The 18929-nt window shown below is 40.1% G+C and overlaps 1 protein-coding gene across 1 annotated transcript; it reads right to left on the reverse strand.

Moving 5' to 3' along the window:
- Nucleotides 1-1623: 1623 nt before the first annotated feature.
- CPO (carboxypeptidase O) lies at nucleotides 1624-15337 on the reverse strand. Its single transcript, XM_009871959.1, has 11 exons — nucleotides 15245-15337; nucleotides 11938-12013; nucleotides 11386-11510; nucleotides 8847-8961; nucleotides 7698-7799; nucleotides 6831-6935; nucleotides 6136-6246; nucleotides 4906-4996; nucleotides 4126-4328; nucleotides 3110-3194; nucleotides 1624-1892 (listed from the first exon to the last, which is right to left on the reverse strand). The coding sequence occupies exons 1-11, from the start codon at nucleotides 15322-15324 to the stop codon at nucleotides 1624-1626; spliced, it is 1362 nt and encodes a 453-aa protein (XP_009870261.1). The 5' UTR covers nucleotides 15325-15337.
- Between the last annotated feature and the right edge of the window lie 3592 nt (nucleotides 15338-18929).

Raw genomic sequence — 18929 nt, forward strand, 5'->3', positions numbered from 1 at the left:
ACCACGGCTTTATGCCACAGGCCCTCTATGAGATGTTAGTCAGGTCACTGAGTCTCACTGTACTTTATAGCTTAAGGACAGTAATGTTTCTGTCCTCTCAATGTCCTTAATCTGTGAGTTGTCTGGCAGAACCCCTTGACCTGCATTTGCGCCCACTAGCCTTCAAGCAGCTTGGGGAGAAGAAAGCATTCTCTTCTCAAAGTTGGAAATATTGTATAGAAAATATCTGATTCTTCTACACTTTCAACTTTGAAGTGGAATGTTGAAATTTACTAAGAAAATTAGACATTCCATATAAAATAATGTTTTTCCTTTTCTGTCTTTTTTCCCCCCATCCCCCTTTTTTGTATTTTTTTTTTTGACCCTGGACTCTTCACTTTCTATCAGGAAAAATAAATATTCTGTCCTATTATCTGTAATAGCCAAGCCTGGTGGACCTATTTCTGGGATATTGACTCCTAGATTCAAAAGCAGAGTGCCAGTTAAGATAGGTCTTCTCTATTTCAGTGAATGCCCTGCACCCTCTGGTGTTGGCTGTAACAACACAGAAGCTCTTTCCTTGGCATTTCCTTTTGAGTGGCTCAGGTAGAGCATCCCTGCTCAATGGGTTGAAACGTTTCCTTTCCTCTGGCACCCCACTGAGCTCCCAGATTCACATGAGGATCCCAGGCAGATCCCTGCAGGTTGCTGGTTCTCCCAAGTGATGGAGACCCACGAAGCCAGGTCCTGGTCCTTCTGCAGAGTCAACTGCAAAGGATTAAAGGAGTCTGTAAGAAAGGCACCCCTCTGTAAGAAAGGCACCCCTCTGTAAGTAGGGGTAATGAAATCCCTCAGGAGTCTGACTTAAGGAGAATGTTGCCAACGGTTACATGGTTTTGGAAGTTGAGGATGCAAAGAAATCGTCAGCTCTGTAGAAATAGCACCCCATCCTCATCTTCCTTTTCCCTTTCCCTCTTGTATTTTTTAAGAATTTAGGTGGTTTCTATCTCCACTAATCCGTCTGCGTCTAAGTGACGGAGCCACACCTCTTGTCTGTCCCTACATGCTGGCACCAGTTCAACTCTTCAGCTTGTTTCAGGCTGCTGTTGATGGTTGCCTGATTATGACCTTTGTCCATCTTTCAAGGCTCTGTATTTTCTGATAAATGCCCATGTGACAGCTTAGGGCAGGAAGGTGGATGTCAAGGAAGCTGTCCAATTTTCTGTAGTGGGAATTGGGGACGTTTAAGTCTCATAGGCAGGACGCTAATGCCAGCGAGACCCAGGAGTCAGCAGGATCAGGCAGTGGGGAGAATTGTGACAGAGCAGGACTGTGGCTGACAGAAGGGCTGTGTGAGCCCAGGTGAGCTCCTGAAAACATGCTCAAGAGCCAGGGACTAATAGTGCTAAAAAACTGGCTTCTTGTGGAGCCAGCAAGTGAGGCTTGGGAAATTGCCACAGCTCTTCATCCTTTCCTCCTTCTCGAAAGCACAGCGATGAAAACCACAAGTGGATGCTTGTATTTTGCTGGATGAGCCTTTATTGAAATACTTGACATATACTTCCTTTGCTCGTGCAATTTTGTCTTTTCAAAGGGACATTATAATTTGCATGGGAGGTTCTTGCTGGCTTCTCTAAGCTCTTTTTAAGAAATGGTCCATGCAAGTACAACGCTCAGGCAAAGGCTCAGGCCCAGGTTGCTGGAGGTCAGCATCTCAGCCCCATCTGGAACATACTTCTCATAAATATAGTCTAGGATAGTTGTCACAGCCAACATAGTCTCCTCACATGTGGGTTGGATCTGGTTATCGGGTAGAAGAAATCCATGGGTACCTCTGTCTCGCAGTTCAAATGTGTAGGAGAAAGGAATGCCAATCATGTGAGCCCAGTCTCGTGAGGAGCCTGAGTTATTATCTGTAAATTTAAAAATAGAGGGTAGATCTATGTATTAAACATGGTTCTTTGAAAATACTTCTTGCTATAGTTAATGCAAGATTATACCAGATTCCCTAAACTAAGCCGTAACCATATATCACTGTGACAAGGAGAGCAGAGTTTCTAGGTGCAGCGATTCTTAATTACTCTAAAAGTCTTCCATGGAATTTCCTAAGTGAAACAATCCTCCATAAAATGGAGATAAAAATAAAAGGAGATGAGTTCTGGAGTTTCCTGGGTTTTAGCATTTTACTGTGATTAGTGTGGGGTGCAAGATGGATCGGCCATTTGTCTGTTCTCGTACTACATTTTCTACATTGACACTGTTTGGAATTTCTTCCTATACTAGTTTTTAAGCATAATTTTGGTTAAGTCTGAAAAATTTGTCGCTACTCGCTGCATCACTGTTCTTCTGCCTCATGGACCTTTTTTCTTCCCTATTCAGTGTCTTTAGAAACCCTGGCAAAATGCAGTCCCTGGCATGGACACGTTATCATGTACTTACACCGCATTGCTCAGGCAGCAGGTGACTTGCGTGACTCGGGGGCTGGCACAGACAGATGCTGTGAATATGCAAAACCGCATGGGTACTGGAGCCAACTGCTTACTGTTCTGAGTGACTAGCGTGACTTACTGGGAAAAGATAGGGTTTACCAGACCGTCTCTAGGGCCCTCTAGTCCTCTAGATAAAGGCCATCAACTAGTATCAGCTGTGGTGGTGTGTTCGTGATGTGGCTATCCTGTCCATCAGGAACAAGGCTGAAACCAATATATTTCGTGCAGAACTGCAAGCAGCTGCCGTGTAATAATGTCTAATGGAGTAACTATGGACCTGATTGGGATTTTCATTTTTGCTTGACTCCAGTGAAGACAAATAGGAGTTTTGCTGCTCACTTCAGCAGGGTCAGGATGATCTATCACCAATCTCCTTCTGTCCCCTGTGATGTGTCTGTGAGGAATTCATGTAGGAACTAGCTTCTGATCAATGTCTCCTTTCTTCCCACAGGCAGCTTTATAATGTACTGTGTTATCTTGTATTCAAATGACTGCTGCTTAGATGTTCCACCAAATCAGCCCATTAAATATTACTCAAAGAGGAAACTCAAGCAAAACAGTACTTACTGATGCCTATGACACAAGAATGACTCTCTTTGAAAAAAAACAGAGCAATCAAAGGGAAACATAAAGAAACTTACATAAAACTAGAGAGGTTGGTCCTACTTTATAGCTCGTTCCATACTTTCCCATCAGGGCAGCAGCTGCTTTCTCTGCAACAAGCATCTGTAAGTGCAGAATTGGAACATCATTGTTATCAGTGCCTGGAGATTCTGCAATTATTTTGAGCAGACAAGATTTTTGCCTCATTCAGCTTTATTTTTACATATAATCAGCTTTAAGTTTTGATATTGTTAGTACAGAACTTTAGAGAAATCTGTTACAAACATTTAGGCAAATTGTTCTTGATTTTTTTAATGCGAAGTATATAAAAAATTTAAAAATTACTATTAGGTAGAGAAGATACTTTCTCATAAAGCTAGAGGGCTGTCTTCTGGAGAATTAGAGTCTATGCTGTGTAGCACACTGGTACTGCCTACGGCAGTGATTGATCTCTTACACTTGTTATATTGCTCCAGACTCTATCTCACCATCTTTAGGGACTGAGTCATGGACAGACTAAATGACTTCTCTAATGACTAATACGAAGCCTGAACCGAAGTCCCTCATGGTCTCGACTCTTGCTCCAGCTACTGGGATGTTCATAAATACACATGTTAATGAGCTCAAATTAGAACACTCAGAATCTGAGGGGAGAAGTTTCCAAGAAGTAGGTGCCTATGTTGCTCCCACTCTCCTAGTGAGCACTTTCTGGACACAACTGTGACAAAGATGGGTGCATAATGTACTGGCATTCTAAAGTGCAAATGCATTCTTGTATGCAGCAAGAACTTGGTGCTCATTTTCACTGACCTTGCATTATGCTAACCCTATTTGTAGTAGTTTGGTTTTCCTGATTTAAGATGAAGGGTTAGGATTAATTCTGAGGCAAATAAACCTTGCTGATACTGCATGGAGTGGCTGTAATTCTGGCAGCCAAGTCCTTTCATTGAGCCAGCTCCTCTGAAGGAAAGGCAAGAGGGCAAATAGAGTTTTGCCACACGCTGCTGCCTGTACGCATTCTCTAGAAGTGTAGAAGATTAATTTTTTGCCCTACCAGTTCTTCATTGTTAGTTGGAGGTTTAGTTGTGGAACCATAAGGAGTGAGGATATATTGTCCATAAGAGTGAATTGTTAAATAGCACAAAATGTCACTCTTCTTCCTTTCAATAAACTGAGCCACAGCTCTTGTCTCAGGCTCTGATTCTGGTCCAGATCCACAGAAGACTTCACTGCTGCAGTCATAAGAAACACCAATACCTGGAGACGAATACAAAGGGAATCAAAAGAGAGATGTACAAATGCCAGTTCCGAGGCAATAGGGAAATTTAGCTTGGAGTGTTAAGGAGTGTGCTTATGTGGGCAGGGAGACTAGACAGCTCAGTGGGACTAACATCTTACTCTGTTGGTAGCAACTAAAATTCCCCTCAAGACTGAAATATTTAGCGTGATTTTACAGGTTGGTTGCAATGAAAACACTCTGACGCCACCACAGTGTACCACCTATGACGGAAGCTTTGGAGGCTCCTTGAAATTCATGGCAAACACAAATACTGGCTGTTAAGTGGCTAACTCCCAACGTTGCTGTCTGGAGCTGATGCTTGCTCCTGCAGTGGATTAAAGGTATACTTACATAAGCAGCAATTTTCTGCTCAGGAAAGAAAAGGACAGCTGGAAGTCAATGACTTGACATTTTTACAACCCGGGATTTTATTTTTACATATGTCTCAATGACAAGGCGAGTATTCCTTTCCTATAGAACTTCATCTTATTTCAGACACTAGTTATTAATCTCAGTTTACGTTTGTTTTGCTGATCTGAAATACTTGGAACTTACTGCCCCAGGAAGAATTGAAGTTTCGGTTCAGATCTGTCCCATAGCAGGCACCATTCCTATATGGAGAACGGTTTTTCCTCCACAGACGGTCCTAAAGGAAAGTAAATTCAGTTTCATAAGAACAATTCAATGATCCATAGGATCTAGTGATAATATGGTGGAAAGACTCTTTTATTTTAGATGTCTGCATTCTGAGTAACTCTTGCATTGTAAGAGTGCAACTCTGTGTGCCAAAGTAATAAAGCTTAGTGACAGAACATTTTATCTACTACAGCCAGGCTGTCATCTTCCACAAGCCTGCATGCAGTTTGAAACGAGCCTCCTGAGCTTTTTTTTTTTTAAAAAAAAGAAAAGGTATGCTTTTTCTGTAGTACTTTACTGCTTTCATGAATGTTGCACTCTTAAGAAAGACTTGCATTATGAGGCATATCTCTGTGTCCAAGAGATGATAGCTGAACTTACATTTGTTTCAGATTGGAGATGAAAGCTTTTTTGTCCGCTAATCTTGCTGCTACTCCTTGGTTCCCCGCTACACTTGCTGCTATACTTGGCTCTCTGCAGACCACCCTGCACTGCCTATATGAGCTTCCCGGCTGATTTAGCCATGCATCCAAGTGGAAAGTGTCGTGTGCCCCAAGCCTGCCAGGAAGCAAGCTGGAAGACTTGCATGATAGTAGGCTGAGCCTGGTGGGCCATGCTGAGGTGCTGCTTAAAAAGACACTTTGACTAGACTCAGGAGTCTGGAACATGAAGAAGACCAAATTTTTGCGTTATCCTTCATGTCAGAAAAGGAAGATTATTTGGAAGGGCACACCTATTTCCAAAGAGTGATTCTCTTCCTGTCCCGTGCTGCAAAGGCAGACCTATTTGCTGGTTGAGATCTTTTAGGAAGAATGACTGACTCCTCCAGACCTGATTAACTCCATCAACCAAGGACTGAGCTGTTAGCAGGGAGGTAAGTCCATGCCCAGAAACCCAAAAGCAATTGATCCTGTGGTTTTGTCTTTCTCTTTTCCCAAGGCTCATGACATTTGCTAAAAATTTTTCATCTTCTCAAGTGCCTGCAAATTTACCAGAAGAAACAAAACCTCTCTGCCATGAGGTTTGTGTGAGTAATGATTCTGTCACTCTTCTCTGTTTAAATATAATTGCTATGACTGTATCTAAAATTAACAAAATAAGCTGTGCACATCTAAATTTCAATCTACTTCCTGGATTTTTACTACTTACTTTTTCCCAGGAATAGATGTAACCATCAATATTGAGGACTGGCAAGACATAGAGGTCCAAATTCTGCAGAAATCTGCTTATCTTTGGGTCAGATTTGTAGTTTTGAAGAATCTGAAAGGAAAAAAAACCCAGAGGACTGAGCAGAGAATCTAGTGGTATTCACTGGAAAGGGCTAGTTTAGAACTATCATCAGGGAATCGCTCACTTCTGGATATCACCATGGCATCCAAGATCTATTTGATCCTCAGATATGTAAAGATATCTATCTTTTGCCATTAATGAAGTGACAGTGCATCCAGTTACAGTGTACTTCATATCGGTACGGTCTTGCAGGTATGAAAGCTGCCTGATAGCATAACTCTGCTCAGGGTACTTCCAGTACACGTAGAACATCACTATACCAAATTTTGCTTTATTCCGGGGAGGACTGTGGCTTTACGATGCAGAAAGTTTTGATCCAAAAGCTGCTGTGGGAAGCAGAGAGATTGCCATCCACGTCCGTGGCTATGGAATCAGTATAGGTGGAGGAAACAATGTGCTAACAAATATTGTCCCATATCAGTACTATGTACTGATTTTGAAAATCATATTTTATCAGAAAAAGTACAATTCTTGATGCCCTGATAGAAAAGAGAACTGAAGTATCCAAAGTTATATGGGTTGGTTATTATCTAAGCAGAAAAGCGAGGACTCACTTCTTTCACAAACCACTGGCAGAAGGCTGGAGAGATCCATTCTCTGGCATGAATCCCACAGTCCATCCAAATGATCTTTTTGGTGTCATCTGATGGTTGACTGATCTGAGAGAGTGTAGAAATAATAATTTGGAAAACTGTTACATTGCAATAAAACAGCCTAGCATAATACAGAAAGAAAAGGATGTACCTTGATGTGCTGTTGAGCCATCTGAGATTATTATTATTACAGACATCATTATGGCAAGCTCTTCTGTCTAATAACCCTGTTTCTTTGGTATCACAGGGCGAGAGTTTTAAAATGTGTGTTGAGCAGGGCTGTCAATAAACCAGTTTATTTTTCATTTATATTAGTCACTCACAGAACTGTTTGTTCTCACTTTGAAATTTTTTTAAATTTTTTTTAAGAAATGGACACACAAAAAGGAAAGGAATCTAATTTTACTCAGTGATAGGAACAGATTAGACAATAACTAACTTAATTATTAAGAATACGGTTTTTCTAGAGCATCCAGTAAAAAATGTCATGGAACACTCCTAGCAGCAAGGCTATATGCGGTAAAAAGCAATAAACCCAACAAAACAAAACTCTTTCTCCTCACACATGGCTGTTGCCAAGCTAGTTGCAGCTTGATTATTATTTCTAATATAAATTTGTTGTTTCACTGCATAATAGCAATAGCAAGGTTACGGTGATAGTGTATATGAAACTTGGCAAATCGTACTGTAATGCAGAGGAGTAAAACCATCTATTATTTCAGTGAACTGGGATGACCACTGTCTTAGGAACAATCTGAATCCTGTTTTCTCCTGCATACTTTTTAATGAAGATTTTATTTATTCATTTTAAGAAAGTTCCTCCCTTACCTGCAGATAATACATTGTTCGATTCTCTATTGTCTTCCCCAGGTAGTGCTGAGTCACCAGCTCACTGTTGTTCTTCTGAATCTCAGACATCCATTGATAAATCTGAAATAGTCACGGAGAATTCTTGGTGCAAAGTGGGAGTTTCCTTGTCTTTCCCATTTCCATTTCCATATTAAAGCATTTTCTTTTGCGTGGACAAGCAGTGTTTTCCTCAGAGCTTATTTCAATCTCTGATAACACTTAACCCTCATGGAAGGCCTTTCGTTTGCCTCTGAGCAAAGACATGGTCACATCTCACTGAGTGTTAAAGATAACACCACTGCAATAAAACACTGATATTCTATTCTGGATCTTACTCAACATGCCTGTCCTATCAGTCATCTTTCTGTTGACTTCAGCAGACACAGAGCCACATCATCAAGTCTTCAAAGCAACAGTACAATCTCTGCCCTATCAGGACTGACTTTCCATAACTGAGTTCAGCAGCAGTCACCCACAATGGGTAGCTCAGACAAAATATACATGAGGATTGGCTCTGCTCTCTCAGTCTTATTGTGTGACTAGGAGAAAGAATATCACCGTGTTCTACCTTTGTCCAGACTTACCCACTGGTCTCTGAAACATAGCACCAAGAAGTCTTCACTACCCACCCTCATGACGTTATCCTCCCCTGAAGTGTCAAAACCTGTCCTTAAATTACTTCTTTCTACAGGTCTCCCCCTGTTCATCTCTTCTTCCTTACCAGGATTCCAGAGACTGCAGTAGTCATTTGGCTCAGCATCAAACATACTGGGGTTTAATGAATAAATACTAGAGACAATGATAAAGCATAATAGGGTATAAAAAGTAGGAAACTAACCAACTGAACCTTAGAACTTCATTTGCAAAACAATATGGCTGCTTCATGCAGAACATTTAGGGTTTGGTCAGGGAGGAACTGAGCATATAATCAAAATCAATTGCAAATTCATGTTTGATTCCACCAAGCCAAGATTCTAATCAAAGAGTGAGGACCAATTCTGCAAAGATGGAAGCCAGAAAGAACTTCCCTGATTTCAGCTGAGCTTTCTGCAAGCACAGAGTTGCTTGCTGTGGCATTTACAAAAAAGCAGCAACACAGAAAGCAAGCAGACTTGGGTTCCTCTTTACCTCTTCCATTGGATGATACTGGGTGTAGATATAACCTTCTGGGACCTCCCTGTGGCTACTCCTCTCCCTTGGCATACTCTGATCCACAAGTTCCTGCACATCAGGTATTAGGACTCTGAGGGGAGACAGGAAAGAAAATAATCCCTAGCAACTACTGCAGAACTATCATGGTGGCTACATTGCTCACATCAACAAATGAAAGGATTTAGTCTCTTCTGCTGTGGACTGCCTGGCAAATTCATCACCATCAGCATAATGGTTACATTCATGTAAGAGTAAGTTCAAAGTACTGAGATTTTCACTTCTTTTTAACAATAAAGCAATATTTTTAAATTAGGCTTTTCTAAAGATAGACAATTTTTTACAAAAAAATAGTTTAATATCTTCCTTCACCACTTCTACTTCTGAGCAAAAATAACATTTGGGGAAAGGAGGGAAAAGTGAAAAAATACAAGATCAGGATTTCATTGTATTTTATGGAGACATCTTCAGTTTGCAAAGACTTCACAGAAGTTTTCACTGCAATTTGCAAAAATCAGAACAGAACCCCTCTTTCCTTCAAAAAGCTCTGCTTGCTTTTTAGCTCCAAATTAGTTCTGAAATTATTATAGACAGGTGTGATCATGATCAAGAGAGTCAACAAATCCTTTTCCTTGGCTTCAGAGAAATTTGGATCATAGGCTATCCTTTCTCACTGCAATCAGCCCCTTGAAACACTGTTACAAATCTGTGCTCCTTGTAAACCCTTGCGATAAGACATTTGCAAAGGTAGCTTAAACATTAGTGGTTTTAAACACTGTAAGTGCTAATAGGCTATTCTGCTGACAGTAGCACTAATTGACATTTCTGGAAACTTCACATAAGAAACTTTTAAGAGTAGTTACAGCTGACTTCTGCTCTGAGCTTTGATGTTTATTCACATCTGAACTTCAAACTAAAATTCAGGCAGTGCAAATTCCCATGAACTGAAAGCACACATGCAAAATGCCTTATCAGAGCTCTGGAGAATTGAAATCCTAGCGTCTGACACGGTCAGAATATTGATGTCCTGATTATAATTTGTCATTTATGTCTCTATCATTACATACCTAACTGTCATGTTACCTTCCTTGCATGTCAACTGCCTTCTAAAAGGTGTTTCCTGCTTTGAATCTGTTATAGGAACTTTAACTCTAACATTGCCATGCTCATCTCAACCCCTTTGCAATACAAAGCCAAAATTGCAGCTTAGGTATTAAATTATCCACCTCTTTCTTTAGGACCCTACACAAGGTGGACAGAGGTCTGGCCCCAACCCAAGGGGAAAAAAAAAAAATATAAAGCTGTCTTTAAATTTCCACTAGAATCAGGTGAAACCATTAGAAAATGAAGAGCCTTGATATAAATAAGAGGTTAAATATCTTCTGGAATGTCATCTAAGTCCTGAATACTTGAACCTGATGCCAGATCATTTGTACGGGCTCCTATCTCATCTCTTTCCATCTCTAGTTGTCGGGGTATGACACTTACTAAAAAGAATTTGTCAGGCAAGAGGCAGGATGTCAAGATCAGCTTTAACTCTAAACAGCTTTGAAGTGCCACTAATCCTCCTTTAACTTATCTTTGGTAAATGTCAGTGTATGTCCATAGGCCATTTGTCACCAGCCCTGAATGACTTCAGTGTTGTTTATATGAAATATAGCTAGCTACTGGTTACCTGAAAAAGCAGTTTCCAGATGGGAATGAGACTATATGAGGAATAGAATTTATTTAATCCTATTTAGCTTTACAGACACTGTTTGTATCTGGATTAGATTTTCTGGGTGGAAATAGAAGTGTGGCAGTTAGTGAGGATGTGTAGCTGGATGGGTGTGATAAAGCCTGATGGGCCAGTTGCAGCTTGTGGCTCCTAACAGTGTGTGCAGTGGGGACTTGGACCTTTGTCCCAGGCTAGGATGTCTCTGTTTGTCTGGATGCTGCCAGGAAATTCTCGCCAGCCTGGTGGGTGGGATAAGGGTAGAAAACTGCAGCTTTGAAGAAATTTGGTGAATATTGGCTTTGAAAGGGATCATCTTGAAACCAGTCAAGCAACAAAAGACAGGGAAGGGAAAAATAGAGTTAAAGATGCTACTTCTCTGCAGGCATCCGTGCTTTCCAGGAGCAAAGCATGCTTCTGTAAGGAGTGGTTGTACCAAGCTTGGCTTCCTGACTTTAGACTAAAAAAATGAGTCGTACATGTGAGTGCCATCCTCTGTCACTGAGAAGGCAACAGCCGAAGACAAGACAGATTGGGCTGTCTCATACCCCAGCTCCAAATTCACAGTCCAGGCTAGCTGGAAAGAGACTAAGCAGGTCATAGGGGAATGTTTTTTTCAAACTCCAAGGTATATGTATCATCTGTGCATTGAACAGATCAAGGTAAGTTGGAGGCATTTGAAACAAAGGTTGGGTCCTATTGTCGGTACTTGCTGACTGTTCATTGGAAAGGGCTAGGTACTTCTGTGATAGCAAGGAAGATTGTTAGAGCCAGCCTTTCCCATCAGGAAATTAGAGGTTTTACTTGTAAGAGATCCTATGCTGATCTAAGCTGTCTTTCACCTCCTGTACCAGAGGGGCTGGGACCCTTATGTGCAGGTCTTCTCCAGCCCAGATGTCTTCAGGCAATGCGGGCTTCCACAAGTCCAGCTGTGCAGAAGAGAAGAAAGAAATGCACAGATCAAGCTCTGTATTCAGAATGAAAAAATATACTTAAAATAAAGTAGCTACATATCAATGAATGTAAGAAGTTTTCCTTCAAATTCACCCCTTAATTATTCTCCAGCCATCTGTTCGTAGAGCATGCAGCACAGGCTTAGTGTTTCCATTGACTCAGGCACCACTGATAAGAAGCAGCACCTTCATGGAGCCCTACAAGGAAATTAATTTCTTCCCACAAATTCCTTTATATAGTGGAAGGGCAGTTCCACCCTACACCAAGAAAAAATAAAAAAGTTGGGTAAAGCTTTTTCAAGTTTACTTTAACCTTCATTCTTATCCAAAGTTACATGCAAATCTGTTTTACAGCCCAAGACCCCACTCTGCTTTTCGTGCACGCATGGTTTTCCTTACTCACCAGTAAAGTACTGCAAAGATGTTGAAGATGTTGGACTTGCTGAAATGTTTCTGGCCTAATGTGCAAAACCTGATCCCTGGAAATTCAGCAGAGAAACAAAATCAGTTTTAATGTCTGTTAAAGTATCTATGATTTCATAAGTCTAAAGGAGATACTTTGTTATGCAGAAGGAAGACAGAGCATGTAACTGAGTGATGTTCCGACAAAAACGTGTGTGAGTGGTGAATTCCTGGAATGTTTTCACTACAGATAGAACTGAGTGACAGGAGTTTTCTGCTGCTTAGAGCATTAGGTTAACCCTGCTTCCTTGCCAGTAGCAGTTCTTTATTCACTGTACCAGCTTCAGTGAAACAAACTGCACACACGAGCCCTCGTGTGTGTTTCTGCCTTTGTAGGACCAGGGCCAAAACAGGATCATTGGTAATATATAATAAACTATTTATTTGACAAGATGCCACTTTTTTTTTTTCTCTCCTGTTTGGGAGTTATTCAATTATTCCAGATAGACTTGGTGCTTTGCTGATCTACTTCAGCATGCAAAAACATTAGATAACCATGATAAAAGAACATTGCTAAGAGTTTGAGTGTTTGCACACTACTTATCACAAGAATAGGTAATTTATTCCACAGTGAATACTATGGTCTCCAGAACTGCGTATTCTGACTGAATTCACAGGAAACAAAAGTTTCTAGTACAGGATCTATCATTTTATATTTCTCGAAACGACACACAGATCCAGTGTCTGAGTTTGTATTTTCACGTGGCCTTGTCAAACTTTCATTTGCTACAGGCTTAATCTGAAAAAGATATTGAAAGTTTACAAAGAATGAATTAAAATGGTTGGAAGCGCAGAAGAAGCAAATCTGTATGTTCCATTAAAAAACCTTTTGTAATTATTTTTCTATTTTTTTCAGTGTTCGTTCAGATCAACGTTGCAGTACTGACAGCAAGTGTGACACTTCTAATGAAAAGGTTTCATGATGAGGAGTGGATTTTGACAACTACATTGCATTACTCAAAGGTGAGATAGCAGTTATCCACTACTGATGTGATAAAATGGGGAACCCAATAAATGTTCGTATTTGTTAGACTGCTCTAGTCTCCCTCAGTGTCTTCAATGAACCTCAGACCCTTGGCAGGATAAGTACAAAAAAAGAACATTTTTCATCTTAAAGCTTTTGTAATAGAAATTATTGTTACAAAAGCCTTCCATGGCTTTTTATTGAAGCCATGGTCATTATGGTCATCAATATAATGTAATATGCTCTCATCATCTGAACTGCAACTGCTATCGTTTGTACTTCCATACACAAATGTACAATTAGCAGCTTAATATACATGTAAATAGAATTCACTACTCATTCACATTATCCACTGAAAAATAGGGAGATTGGTTTTTTTTTACATCTCTCCTGAAAATACCACCTAGAAACATAGAACCTGGTAGTTAAAATGGGCAGTTTACTACTGGTTCAGGAAACGCTGTTAGGACGTAGGACCCTCATTTGTGGGGTAAAATGATTACATTTGCATTGCTAACAATTTGGTACAACGGCCATGATATCTTTATAATAAACCTTGTAGATGCAGGATAAACATCTTTGCAAGGAGAATAAACATCTCAGCTGCAGTTCAGAGTTTATTCTCTCTAAATGCCTGGGCTTGCTTTGCTCTTTGTCTGTCGGGAAGGCAAACAATATCCTGTAATATCTTTCTATCCTCATTGACATTATGTCTTAATTACACCAAATGAAAGAAATGCCAGACAGTCAGATTGCTGCCAGATGGCCAGCTCTTATTTACTGATAAACCTTTTACAATAGCCAGCGTGGAGACAAATCATTTTTAATAGTAAACTAAGATTAGAAAGGACACACTTATTTATGATTATGGACTAGGATTCTCAGTGGAGAAGTGCAAAGTCAGCCTGTGTGACCACATGAGAACCAGAGTTTTTTAAGTGCTACAGTTAAGCTTTCTCACCAAATTAAAGGACTGTTCCCAGCACAAGCTGTATTTCCTTGGACGCTCATAGTCCATATATTTCATTTAGGTTGTTGAACAGAGTAAACAACAATGAAAATAGGCTTTACTAGTCGCTTCATCCTTGTGCAAGTGCTACCTACCCAGAATCACACTGGTCATTCAGTTAAGTGTGTTTTTAAGTCCCATGCAAGTACTCAACAGGTTCAGTCCTGAACAGCAATTAGAAACAAAAATAAATACTACTTTAACAAGGGTCCATTGAATTCTATTCAGTCAAATCGTCAGGCTCTGACTGCATCCTTGATCTAAATCTAAAGATTAAATATTATCCAAGGGAAATAACACATTTTTAAGAAAGATGTATTGACTCTGTATGCACTGCCAGGAGCTTTGTCAGAAGAGTTGTTGAACTGGTATTCTGTGAAGGAACTTGCAGTAGGTATTGCTTGGTTTTCTCTTCTTTTTAAAATTACATTCTGTAGATATAATTACTCTAGAGGCATTCAGCACTGGGCTGCTTTCTCTGTTTGCTTTACAAAATTCTGTGTATGAAGTCACATGTGGACAGCTGGCTTCCAGACTATATTTGTGCCCCTCTTGCAAATCACAACTGCTGTGAAGACAGAGTGACCTATCATTCCTTGAGTGTGAATGAAAAAAATAGTTTAGATAGGCAAACAGTATAATTTTATATCGCTCATTTTCTTATGAAGCTGAACTGAGAGTGGAGAATACAGAAGACCAAGACATTTCATATTTTAAAAAAGATTATTCAGTAATAAAGAAATGTAATAATCTCATTCACTGAACACCTTGGGGTGAATATTGTCTGGATAAGCTCCATTAGCTTTTTTTGGTCATTGTTACAGATTCCTAACAAGGATTCAGTATCTGAATTCAGCTGCTTTTGAGACAGCATCTCTTTCACATAACCTCAGTTGTCTTTTATTAATGGATGTTGTTTTGCTCAGCCACACACCCACACACTTTATACTCAGAATAGACATTTTATTCCTACAGCATCTGTTTTCAAAGTTCATTATGAAAGAGGATAAGCCAAATGAAGTTCAGCTAATGGAAGCAGAGCATTGTGAGGTGCATTTGAGGAGCATTCTGTGTCACTTACAGCTGTAGCCATATCTTTGTTGGCTTGGATTTTGATTCTTCAATTCCGATCTTTATGCTTTCTTTCCAAATCTTAAAAAGCTTACAGCTTAGTAACCCTGTCTCCAGGTTTTCTAACTGTTATTGCCATTGCTACACAGTTCCTGGGAATTGCACTGCATATACAATTCTTCATGATAGCCCGTTCACACTCACCCATCATATTGCATTTTCAGGCTGAGTTTTCCAGGAATGAGCATCCCCAGAGAAAAGATGATCCTGGGATAAAGCCACATCTTTGTGCAAAGAACCCAGCCCCAACTGTACTGAACACTTTCCTTGTACAGTTATAATATATAACCAGACCTATCCCGGAAGGGAACCTCCCCTTGTTGAATCATTACCCTCACTTTAAAATAGTTTTTCTTAAACCTCCAAGCCCTCTTCCACACCCCCCAACACAAACACAAACAAATAACAATGCTCTCACTGAAGCACTTCTTAGAAGTAGGAAAATTTTTCTTAATGTGACCTTCAAAGTTGGTAGTCATTGGAGAAAGTGTCACCTGTAACGTCCACAGCTAGTGAAGATTAGATTGTTAAAATCATAGGGATGGGAAAAACAAGATTGCTATGATTAAAAAAAACTCCATCCTTGCTCTCTTCCTTCCTGTATCTGTGTTTCTGTGGGGCGTTTCTCTCACCTCTTAACAGCTCTCTCACCTCTTAACAGCAATTCAGTCACTTGCCTAGCCAAAAAGTGGACATGAAAGAAACAACCAACATTACTGTAAAAGGGAAATATGAGGACTTCAGTCTCATCTAAATCACTTTGAGTCTGACCAGATCAGTCTCTGGCCACTGACTATCAACTTCGCACTGTCATAAAGAGTGTTTTTGTTATATACTCAAAACAGTTACTACCTGGTTCGTGTATCAAGAGTAAACAGTTGAATTCAAAAAGAAAAAGTTCTTCAGAAAGAAATTGTTTCACTCAGCTTCTGTCATGGATTAAAGTTATCCCATGGTGAATTCATGCAGAAAACTGCGTGGATTTTGGGTGAAGAGTCCAGTAAGTCAGTTTATTTGGGTACACATGCAGTGGACGTTAACTGTAATTATGGTATCTTTGTAAATCTTTCTCAGCAAAGTATGAAGTCCTCTTACATTACTACCAAGGCTGTTATCAAGCGAATGGGTAGCAGAACTGTCCCAGTATAAAAGAGCAACAGCCTAACTCAAAAGCGTATTCCCACAAAACCAGGCTGCATGCAACAGAAAAACATGTTCTTGTTCATAAACCACACCAGACCCTTCCCATTTTATTGACACGTGCTAGACCCGGTTGGACGGGGCTTTGACCAACCTGGTCTAGTGTCGACCCCCCATGGCAGAGGGGTTAGGACTAAATGATCTTTAAGATCCCTTCCAGCTCAAGCCATTCTATGATTCTATGATAGCCTGCTCAACAGCCTGAACCTGAAAATGGTATTTCCCCCCATGTAAATATCTAGTCCACAGTGACTTCCAGAGGCGCTGAAGGAAGTCCAGTTTACAGGATCAGAGGCAGCTCCATTTGTGAGGAATCAGAAAAACAAACTCACGTTGGAAGAACACGTTGACACTGAAGACATCTGCTCAGATAACTTTTGCTTTTGCTTCCCTTGTCTCCACCACTGCTGTGAGGTGGACCCATGTTTTGAAGCTTGTTGCAGTGTTGTCTGTGCCCTTTTACTGGAGAAAACTTTGAACTGGGGTTTGCTTCCTTGACAGGAACTCAGAATCTAGGAACAAGAAAAGTGGAGGCATAGAGGAAGAAAGAAAAAGGCTTAATTCTTTTTTTCCTTTTGCAAAAAAGGTATGCACAAGGGAACAAATTGTGATACATGCTGAAATTCCAGCCCAAAGCTTACACCTCCACACTGAAAGCAGAAGCTATTTATTCCGTGGTAAAAACATTGCTCCTATGATGCCAAATAGTTATGAAGACAGATAGGGTCATTTTGCTTAATGGGCGTAGGATTCAGAAGAAATTACAGTTGCTTGCTAGGTCTTTGATTCAAATTCCTTTGAAGTCTAGTTGATTTTAATGGGCTTTAGATGAAAGTCCTGTGCAAATAATCATGGACTTTTCTCACTGATATAAAAAATGGACTTATTTTGGAACTCCAATGGAAGATTTGTTCATAAAAGACAATACTTAAGTATGTACTTAATGATCAGCTTGCAAGCAGCACTGCTGAATTCAGAATAAAAGCCACTAGAGACATTATTCTGCCACCAGTGCAAAAATATCTTGGGACAAACAGTTAACTTCAACAAGCCTATTGCCCTCTTGGGCATAAATAATGTCTCTCTCAGTAATAAAGTCTGTTCTTTGGTCAGATTCTTACTGGCAGCTGCTTATCTTTCTAGCAAATGTGCAAGGCAGCTTAATCCATTTATTCCCTCCTTGAAAACTGTGTGCAAAGAGACATGGGACATTCTGGGGAGAGGAAAGGTCGTAAACATATGGCACAAACATGCCATGTGAAACCATGCAGTATCCTTTCTTCCAAACAAGTTTACTTTGCAGCTTTTCCATACATTCTCATTAGAGATTCAGAGCATTTTCTCAGCATCAGTTTAGCCTCTCAACTGCCCTGTGAGACAAGCAAATATTATTTCCACTACTTAAAAGATTAAGAAAAAGGGGAAAAAAGTGACTCCCCAAGGTGACATAGGAACACTGCTGCAGAGCCAGGAATAGAATTCAGATCTCCTGACTCCCTGTCTGGTGCTTCCTTAAATATATGACCATCTGCTCTCCTGCTGGAAGTATAGATACTATATGCTGACTCCAACAAGCTGGCTGCTAAGCCTGTTAGTTTATCCCCTTTTTATCCCATACTGATATCATCTCAAGCTAAGCTTTTGGCCTGCAGTCAAAGTGATTTCCAGTGTTTGAATGATTCGACCTGGTTGTTATTGTTTTAACCTTGCACCACACATATGCTCAGCTATTTGTGACTTCTCTGCATACAGCCTGTGTAGCAACAGCCACAAGCTAGAACTGTTTAGAGATTCCATACTGAAACATACCACATGTTTTAAACAGCTATCATATAGTGGTGAGTTTGATCCTGGTAGCTGCCTGCACTCAGATTTCCTGCTATGCATGTAACTTTCAAGACCAAAATGCTTATTAAAATAATATAAAACTCAAACTCACACACTGTATGTCTCCACAAACATCAGTTCATCACATAAAGCTTCCCAGTTCCAAAGCTAAATTCTGCACTGACTCAATTGAACTAAAAGCCAAACTAGAAATAGATGGAATTCAGCATGATCAACTTTTTTTTTTTACATCATCACCTTGATTCTACATAATCCTCCGGCAAATCTCCTTTCTGCTGCAGAAAACTCATGGTATGTGTCCAAGACAGCATCATCATCACTCAGGAGGGTCAATTCAGTAGCATGCTGACTAATGTGCCTTAAATCCTAGTTTTCTGCTCCACTGAAGAAGGGGGTGGATAATTCAGCTGTTTTGCTAAAATATCCTCTGGTTATCACAGTAGCTTTACCTGGAGGAAGCACACGATAAATTGACAGTTCTGTTTCCCATTGACTTGTCATAGGAGACAGCTTGTTCTACAGGTACTGTCTTTAAGTACTAAAGGATGTTTCTGTCTTTCTGAGAAATGTTCATAATATTCCAAAACATACAGTATTAAGTATATGATCTTAATTATGTATCGTGCAAATACTCAGCAGTAAGTGGTGTGATCTGCAATGTGAATCACCGTTCCTCTCAGTATGCCAGGTCTTCGGCTTTCATGGCTTTGTTACAGAAAGGTTTTCCTGAAATTCTGTGGACTCCATTGTGATTAGACAATGCTGACTGTTCTTAAGCCTC

Source organism: Apaloderma vittatum, unplaced genomic scaffold, assembly GCF_000703405.1.
Source record: "Apaloderma vittatum isolate BGI_N311 unplaced genomic scaffold, ASM70340v1 scaffold9750, whole genome shotgun sequence".
In the NCBI taxonomy this organism is placed as follows: domain Eukaryota; kingdom Metazoa; phylum Chordata; class Aves; order Trogoniformes; family Trogonidae; genus Apaloderma; species Apaloderma vittatum.